Source organism: Lipotes vexillifer, unplaced genomic scaffold (genome assembly GCF_000442215.2).
Source record: "Lipotes vexillifer unplaced genomic scaffold, Lipotes_vexillifer_v1.1 scaffold1293, whole genome shotgun sequence".
NCBI lineage: Eukaryota > Metazoa > Chordata > Mammalia > Artiodactyla > Lipotidae > Lipotes > Lipotes vexillifer.
Window position 1 is genome coordinate 2,184,583 of NW_006790911.1, and position 9,559 is coordinate 2,194,141.

At 38.3% G+C, this 9,559-nt stretch overlaps 1 protein-coding gene across 3 annotated transcripts in view; it reads right to left on the reverse strand.

Moving 5' to 3' along the window:
• Positions 1-9,559, reverse strand: part of IL15 (interleukin 15) — a 58,772-nt gene that overhangs the window by 17,903 nt on the left and 31,310 nt on the right. Inside the window, exons 1-3 of one of the 3 annotated variants that reach the window (XM_007464003.1) lie at positions 2,254-2,287; positions 798-895; positions 194-298 (exon numbers count right to left, since the gene is read on the reverse strand). In XM_007464003.1, the coding sequence (XP_007464065.1) occupies positions 194-222 (29 nt within the window). In that variant the 5' untranslated portion in view covers positions 223-298; positions 798-895; positions 2,254-2,287. Of the gene's footprint in view, positions 1-193; positions 299-797; positions 896-2,253; positions 2,360-9,559 lie in introns of those variants that run through there. The other 2 variants (XM_007464002.1, XM_007464001.1) reach the window with 2 other exon arrangements.

Consider the following 9,559-nt stretch of genomic DNA (forward strand, 5'->3'; position numbering starts at 1 on the left):
CATAAAACTAGATCATATAGCTTACTTATTGTTTGTAAAACAGTAACTTAATATCAGGACAAAAGACACATACACTGACCAAGTAACTGTAGAATAATTCTTAGAGCTTCAGGAAAAATAGTCTCTCCTTGATGGATCCTGTACAGAAGCATGAGAGGCAATACTATTTTTTTCTTTTGAGAGGAGGATTTACATGCACAAATCTATGGTGCCCCACAGCATGAAGGCATTATAGAGTAAAACTGAACTGAGAGATTACATAACTATAGGTTGGGTGAGTGCGGTGTATTAGTTGCATCTAACAGACAAGAAAAAAAGTTAATAGGCATGGAAAAATATGGAAGTTTATTAGGAAGAAAAATAAAAGGTCTCAATAAAGAAAGAAGTGTTTTAAACTGAACTAACATAAGGCTCAAATGATAGGAGAAGTCAGTGCCAGGGACAGATTAAAAAAGTAATGTGGGTGAGCCCTCAATATCTAATTTTTTTTACTGGTCTGAAAATCACACAGGATATTAATAAAGAGTGTACTTCCAATTTTAGTTAGATACCAAGAAGTCCAATTTATTTGCAGGATATAATACTCATTTGGAATATTACAAGAATATAGAAATGCTCTTTAGGCTGTTTACTAAACCTCCTCTGAATCTCCCATAATCTGTCCTCTATCATGCCCCAAATACTGAGTACCTAAGGATTTAAGCAAACTGAACATAAACCAATTTAACAGAGAAGATATTGAAGAACAATGATCATGGTTATTAACATGATGATTTTATGCTGAAAGATAAAATTACCCCAAAATGAAGACATGAATGCCAGCCTCAGTTAAAAAATGACTGTTCAGAAGTAAACACAAGTAGCACTGGATGGAAGTACTTCTCAAATATGGTTTCTGGAAAATATAATCATAGACAAAGTGGTTAAATTTTTTAGTTAAACTTTTTTAGTTAAAAATTTTTTAGTTAAAAAGGAAGAAAATTGGGTCATTTGTAGAGACGTGGATGGATCTAGAGACTGTCATAAGAGTGAAGTAAGTCAGAAAGAGAAAAACAAATATCGTATATTAACGCATATATGTGGAATCTAGAAAAATGGTACAGATGAACCAGTTTGCCAGGCAGAAGCAGAGACAAAAATGCAGACAAAAAAATGTATGGACACCAAGGCGGGGAAGGTGGCGGGGGGTGGTGGTGGTGGTGTTGTGATGAACTGGGAGATTGGGATTGACATATATACACTAATATGTATAAAATGGGTAACTAATAATAACCTGCTGTATAAAAAATTAATAAAATTGAAAAAAATGAGATTTAAAATATTTTTAAATTATCATATTTTTAGGTTCCAAAATGTAAATATATCAAGATTTCAGAATTCCTTATCAGAATGAAATTAGAATTTACTTTTTTTGCTTTCCTCCCTACCTTCAGCTCTGTCTCCTATGTGCAAAATTCTTCAATACATATTTTTCCAGATGCATTTCAATGACAATAATTTAAAGAAAATATACATATTTACTAATTTACATATATGCTAATATTACCGCTTAATTTGTTTCTATTATCCTTAACCTTCTTTTCATCCTTCTTTCCTAATATGTCCAACATATTTCATACAACACAAATTAGTAACATGAATTACTGACATAGGTGTACTAGTTATATATTAATTTCATGTGATGATGAAATTAAAAATTGATATCATTTGGAGAAAAATTGGATAGAAATGGAACCAACCAAAGATACTCTATACCACCCTGAGAGTCAATATATAATCATTTTTCTGGGTGATTTAGGAAAATCACTTATCTTAGAACTTCTCAGAGTTTCAATACCTCTGCCTGCCTCTTTAACATTGTCAAAACCTTTATAGTTTCAGACAGCAGTGTTGACTTAACCACTTAACCTCTCAGAATCTGTGCTTCATGTAGTCTACACTGAAGGGATGAATAACACCCAGACCTGTTAAAGACTGTACAACTTACTGAGTACATAGACACTTAAAGAACAAAACAGGGTGAGATAAGTGAAATAATACATTTACAACAACATGAAGGGCACATCAGGGTGTTAACAGACTTTAAAAACCTGTTTTACTTATTTTCAAAACAACAACAATCCACACGTGAACGTACCTCTGTGACTTCCCAAAATATTTAGAGAAGAGCCATGTAACTTATTATGAAGTATCTGAGATACAAGTGACCTTTTAAGAGAAGTCCACATACTATCTTCATCTAATTTTCCTTACCAAAATTCTCATTACTCAATGCCAGAGTAAATCCTTGAGTATTGAAGAAGAGCTGGCTAAGGCATTGGGTTTCCAGCAGCCATCCATCCAGAATACTTCCTACAACACAACCCAGAGTAAAGATGATCCATTAAAAACACAAGTGGACAAATGGGGGGAAAGGAAGGGAAGAGAATTAATATTTACTGAGCACCTACTTTTCCACGGGCACTCTATCAGTCACTTGATATGTGTATCACATTTAATCCTCAGAACAATCCTATGGTGTAGGGTCAGCAGCATTTGAGTGAGCTGCCCAGGTCCCACAGCAAGTACAAGGCTGCCGGGATTTGAGACCAGGTCTGTCTGATTACAGAGCCCAAGGCCTTTCCACTCTACTATGTTCCTGAATTGGTGAAATTCCAAAACCATATTAATGAAAAGCAGAAGCAGCCAAATATCTTATGTGTATAAGCTACTGACTGTTAATGTAATTTATAACAGAAGTAGCCACTTGTACAGACATGGAAGAGATGTCTTCAGTCTTTAAATCACCCTTAACTGAAACATCATTTGAGAATTTCATAAGTAACAAAATTTGTTTTCTTTAATTCGAAGTGGTGAAGAATGTGAAGATTACACACTCCCATATTCAATTCCATTTTATTAAAGAAAAATTTTAAACCAAAATATATAAAATATAAACAATTATTTTTGCCATCCTTCTAAAATAGTATGTACTTGTTGACCTCCCCTTCAAAAATCAAAATCCACCTCTCTTGACATAAACTTTCACTGAAAAATTAAGTTCTGTAGACTAAAATTATTTTATTTTTCAGATGCTTTTAAACTATAAAAATGATTATAATATATGATGTATAACTCTTTAAAAGAAAAACTAGGATTTAACTAGGTATTAAAGATACTGTAAGAATATATCCAATAAAAATGCCCTTTTTTCCACAGCTAAATATTAAGTCTAATCCTCCTGTTACATACAATCTAAACCACCCATTAATCAGTTTAATTAAAGCAACCTCTCTTTGTTACTCTCATCTTATAATCATTCTCTTTGTCTATGCTATCTCAGTACTCCAAATTTTTTGCTAAACTTTAAAATTATCTTTGTAATTTCACTCAGAGTCTCTTAAATTCCCTACCTCCTTTTTAGTTGCAGGATCCCCCCACTCCACATTGTTCAAAAAACAAGATTTACTGACTTGGGACCAAGCAGTACAAAGGGTGATATAATTGTTAATAGGCCTCATGAAGCTGCTTGTGTAAACAATGAGGATTTCAATCCTGGGCTTTTACATCAGTGAGTCTCCACAGGCGCAGGATGTTAAAATCTTATCAATGAGACTTTCACTGCACTGTCCAACTACAATTAGTCAAGGACAACTAAGAGCTTTAGCCAGAATGCTCCATGCCAAGCATGGTGGAATTAGTAGGAAATGGCCTCAAAGACTTCTAACAAATAACAATAATGGAAACCAGTGTTAACTGAAAGGAAATTTTTACAGCTTTGATTGTTATTTGGCAAAAAAACTGACGTGGTTTTCTGGGCTGACAGCAAAGACTGATTTTTCATAACAGCTTTGGAAGCTTTCAACCTTCTACACTTACTGTATGTAGTTCTGTGGATCAAAAACTTTACTAGGAATGTGTGTGTGTAATCCATGTGCGTGAAGAAGACCTGAAAAGGTAAAATACTCTATAACTTTCTCTTTGACCAGGACTCAATGTTAACATTTAATATAATATCATTAATGATGGCAATATTAATTAGAATAAGTATTATTTACCGAGTGCTTTTAGGTTTACAAAATTATCTCACATACATTACCACATTCCATCCTGGCAATATCTTTATGTGAGAGATATTACTCTTATTTTACAGTGAAGAAATTGAGGTTCTGAGACATTAAGTGACTTGCTTCAGGTAAATGTCATATGTGTCGCTATCAGAATTCTGCCTCAAAGTCCAGGTTGCACAGGCGGAGGAGAGATGCAAGAATATTACAAACTCTATGGTTGAGAAGTGGAGGCCCCTTACTATAGGAAACATCTGACCCATCCCGTGTGAATCATAAAAAGCCACTGCTCTCTGATAGTTTAAAAACAGGTCTTTCACTTGTGGTTGCCAAGGGGAAGGGCAGCTAGGGGAGGGATGGAGTGGGAGTTTGGGGTTAGTAGATGCAAAATATTCTACATAGAATGGATAAACAACAAGGTCTTACTGTAAAGCACAGGGAACTATATTCAATATCCTGAGATAAACCATAATGAAAAGGAATATAAAAAAGAATGTGTATATATATATATATATATATATATATATATATATATAACTGAGTTACTTTGCTGTGCAGCAGAAATTAACATGATGCTGTAAATTAACTATACTTTAAAAAAAACAGGTGTTTCAAACTGTTCTGACATGAAACAGAACTTGAGTCCTTTCACATACATCATCTCATTTGACTCCCACAAAATACCTGTTAGAGACAAGTGGCTGAAACCAGGTTAATTATTCTGAGAAGTGTAGGAATGAAATAAATTGTCCACTTCCTTTTATGTCACATTTTTGAAGAATTATGGAAGCAGTGTTTAACCCTACCATACAATTTGCATATGGTCATGAAAGGCCCTTACCATCAGCATCTTTGGTTTTGTCCTTCATTCACCTGGTACCTAGATCCAGGAATAAAAAAGACCAAATCCCAACCCTACCCTCAAGGAGCTCTCAGAGTTTAAACAGGACTTTTTTGACTCCTGTGACTGGGTCTCACTGCAGGGTACCCACTGATCTTGTGGCAGTACTGTTATCTTAGCCTGACGTCACTGCCCAAGAGTAAGAGGATAATCCACACAGTGGAGTGGCAGCTTTAATTCTGGAATGACTTGTGAAAATAAGTGTAAACGTTATATTCTATACCAATAGTAGAGTTTTTCACAGTGAGGAAATACAATCTAGCACACCGCCGTTTTATTTATTCTGTTTAATTATTTATTTGCCTAGTCACACATTTAAAATAAACTTAAATAGACTTAGCAAGGAAAGAAGAGATAGAAGTATTGGTTTATTTGGTAAACATATGTATCTAATCACTCAAAAAAACTAAAATTGAGGGCAAGTCAAGGTTGATTGCTTATGTGGAATATAAAGAATGTAAGATAGCATGGCTGTCCTTGATCCAATATATTTATTGAGTACTCACTATGTGCTAAGCATTTCTGTATGACCTTGGAGTACATCAGTGAATGTGGGAGACAAAGAACCTTGGTTTCTGGGAGAAAGACAGACCATATATAGTATACATAAATAAATTGATTATATACTTCATTAGAAAGTGGTTAAATGATATAGGAAAAAGCAAACAGAATAAAGTAAAAAGGATGAGCTTGCAACTTTAAGAAGGGTAGTCAGGGCAGGGTTCAGTGAAGATGAAATTAGATCAAAGACTTAAAAGCAAAGAGGGCATGAGCTTCAAGGACATCTGAACGAAGAACATTCGAAGCAGAGGATATAGCTGGAGCAAAGCCCCAAAGGCAGCTGCACACCTATGAGTTTGAGGATCAGAAAAGACACCAGTGGAGTGAGCGAGGCAGAGAGCAGTCTGAGGTGAGGTCAGAAAGGTAGGGGGAAATGGGGATAAGGTCAGGCCCTTGCAGGCACTGTAAGAATCTGAAGTGAGAAACCACTGCAGCATTTTGAGCAGATAATTGATGTCATCTGAGTGACCTTTGTAAGAATCCTTCTTGGCTCCTGTGTAAGGATAGGATGTAGGGGTGGGCAAGTATGGAAGCAGGGAATCATGTGGCTCTAAGAATTTAAGTGAGAGATGGTGATGTTGAACAAGGCGGGTGGCAGTGGAGAGGGTCATATGGTTAGAATCTGGAAACACTTTTATGACAGAACCAAAAGGATTTCCTGATGGACTGGTTGTGAGCGAAACGAGAAAGAATTACTCAAGTCTTTTACCCTGAGCACCTGAGAAATGGAACTGCCATCAACTGAAACAGGGCAGGCTATGAGTGGAGCAGATATTTTGAAGGGAGGGGGCCGATCAAGAGTTTTAGTGTTGGATATGTTGAGCTTGAGAGGTCCACTAGATACACACACGGAAATGTCAAATAGGCAGTAGGAGACGTAAATCTTGAGCTCAGGAAAGTGGCTGGGCCTGAAATAGGTACGGAATTCATGACACTGGTTGGGATGACCAAGAGAAAGTTAGAGAAAAGGCTAAAAAAAGGACCAAAGACTGAGCCAGGGTAATTAGTCAGGGAGAAAAAAAAAAGAGAGAGTCATAAAGAAAAACCCAAATGACAGACAAGTGAGAAAAGGAGAAATGAAGAGAGTGTGATGTTCTAGAAATCAAGTGAGAAAAGTATATCCAGGAAAAGGAAATGATGATCATGTCAGATGCACTGATGGGTCAGGGAAGACACAGACTGAACGCTGACCAGTGGGCTTAGCAACGTGGAGGTCATGGGTGACTCTGAAAAGAGCACTTAGAGGGCGGTAATGGAGGCAGAAGCCTACCTGAAATGGGTAGCAGAGAAAGTGAGAGGAAAGGATTGTAAATTGCTAGTGCTGGACAATGTTTCGAAGAATACCACTCCAAAAGGTGATAATAGATGGTAGAAAGTGAGGGAAATAACAGCACATTTGTATGCTGAGGGAAAAACTGAAGATGCAAGAGAGAAGAACAATTGCCAGAGTGATGTTCTTGAATAGGCAAGTTGAGGATGAGGATGATATCTGTGATATTGTGATTTAAATAAAAGTCATATAAAATAAATATCTGGTCTTCGTCCTCATTTCTGGCCCATAGCTCCTAAAACCCTAGGAATTTCCTAGTGACACGGGTGATCAAGTCTTTGAGAGTGATGAAAGTCTTTTATTATGATAATAAGGTAACTTTTGGACTCCACCCAAGGATGTGGACTGGTTGTTGGGAAAACCAACTGTGTGATTAGAGGGTCAACTGTGTGATTAGAGGGTTGGAACTTTCAGTCCTATTTCTGTCCCCCACCTTGGGAGCGGAGAGAGGAACTGGAGGTTGAGTTCAATCACCAGTGATCAATGATTTAATCAATCATGCCTATGTAATGAAACCTCCATAAAACCCCAAAAGTTCAGGATTCAGAGAGCTTCTGGGTTTGGGGACCACGTGGAGGTGTTGGGAGAGTGGCACACTTGGAGAAGGCATGGAGCTCATGGTGCCCTTCCCCCAGACCTTGCCCTATGCAGCTCTTCCATCTGCCTATTCCTGAGTTATATCCTTTAATAATAAACCAGTAAACTGAGGGTCTTGGGAAGCTCTGATTTATAGCCAGTTGGTCAGAAGCATAGATAACAACCTGGAATTTCCATAGGCAACTGAAGGCACGTGGTGGGAGGCTGGTGGGGTGGGAGGGCAGTCTGGAGGACTGAGCCCTCAACCTGTGGAATCTGACTCTTTATCTGGGGAAAAAGTGTCTGAACTGAGTTGAATTCCTGGACACCCTGCTGGTATCTGAGAACTGCTTGTTGGTAGTAGGGCAAACCCACCCTCCTCACATTGAAATTGAGTGCTCAGAACACCAAAAGAGTATTTCGTACACAAGGGGGGTGAAAAACCGGCATCTATTATCTCGGCAAGGAAGGCTGAGTGTAAGGAAGGCTGAGATGTATGGGCTGAGCGGGAGGTAGATGTGATGGTGAAGGTTCTCAACATTGCTTTGATTTTCTCAATTAGGACAAAAAGTCATCAGCAGAGAGTGAGACTGGGGAGGTGTTATGGGTTGAGGACAGGAGAACATATGAAATAGCTATCAAGGTATGGAGGACAGTGAATTTGTTGCAGGAAGGGGGACCCCTTCCAAGGCCCGAGAGTGGACTCTTTTCTAACACTCGGAAATGAATTGTGCGAGGAGACACACATGCTTACAAAGCAAGAGACTTTATTGGGAAGGGGAGCCCGGGCAGAGAGCAGCAGGGTAAGGGAACCTAAGAGAACTTCTCTGCCACATGGCTCGCAGTCTCGGGTTTTATGGTGATGGAATTAGTTTCCAGGTTGTCTCTGGCCAATCATTCTGACTCAGGGTCCTTCCTGGTAGTGTGCATTTCTCAGCCAGATGGATTCCAGTGAGGATTCTGGGAGGTTGGTAGGACATATGGACTGGCTGTTAAGTATTTTATAAGAGCCTAGCCTATTGGTCATGAATGGCCAGAAAGTAAGATTAGTCAGTATGCTTGTGTGTGTTTTCTACAGCCACATTACTACATACAAAGAATAGCTAGGCCTGGGATAGGTAGAGAACTGGATTTAATTACAGTTGTGTATGCCAAGCAAGTACAACCAAGAAAAAGGCAAGGGATTTTAGAGTATATGTAAGGGAGTGTAAGGGAGATATGTCTAGGTAACAGAGGTTTCTTTTTTTAATTATAGGGCTTCATAAAGGAAGTGTTATTGGAATCATACCTTGAAGAATGGATAGATTTTAGATATGAGTAAAAGGAAAGAAACAACATTCTAGATGGAGGAAAGAGCCTGAACAAGAACATATACAAACAAGGGTTGTGTATATTTAGAGAAAAGAGTCATCTGATAACATTGTGAAAGTAGTGGTAGGTAACATGGACAAAACTGTCACCATTGTATAAAGCAGGAATTGGTAAACATTCTCTGTAAGGGGCCAGATAGTAAATGTCCTGACATTGTAAATCTTGTAGTCTCTGTTACAACTACTTAACTCTGCGATTATAATGTGAAAACAGCCATAGACAAGGCATGAATGGATGGGTACGGCTATATTCCAATAGAACTTTATTTATCAAAATAGACCGTTGGTGGATTTGACCCATAAACTAGCCTCTGACACTTAAGGTTCCAATCGCGGACCCTTGTAGAATTAAGGTGCACTACCCTCCTGGCACATCGATATATGGTTACCAACCAGGAAGCTTAATAGAGGTTTAGTGTCCTGAGTTTTTGCTCTGATTTTATTAAGTAGATAATTGATTAAACGATTGGCCACACTCAGTGCCTCCTTGTCTGGACTGTGGTTTCCATGTGAGGGGTACACACTGGGGAACATCCCACTGGACCGTGGGAAAGAACATCAGAACATCGAGTTATATCTATATCGATTTTTCATTTGTTTGGTAGGTTTTACGGTGTACGGAAGACATTAGTGTAGAAGTACATGCATAGACATATAATGGGGTGATATGCTCGGACATTTTTAACGATAAGAATTGTGCTCTAGGGGACTTCCCTGGTGGCGCAGTGGTTGAGAGTCCGCCTGCCGATGCAGGGGACGCGGGTTCGTGCCCCGG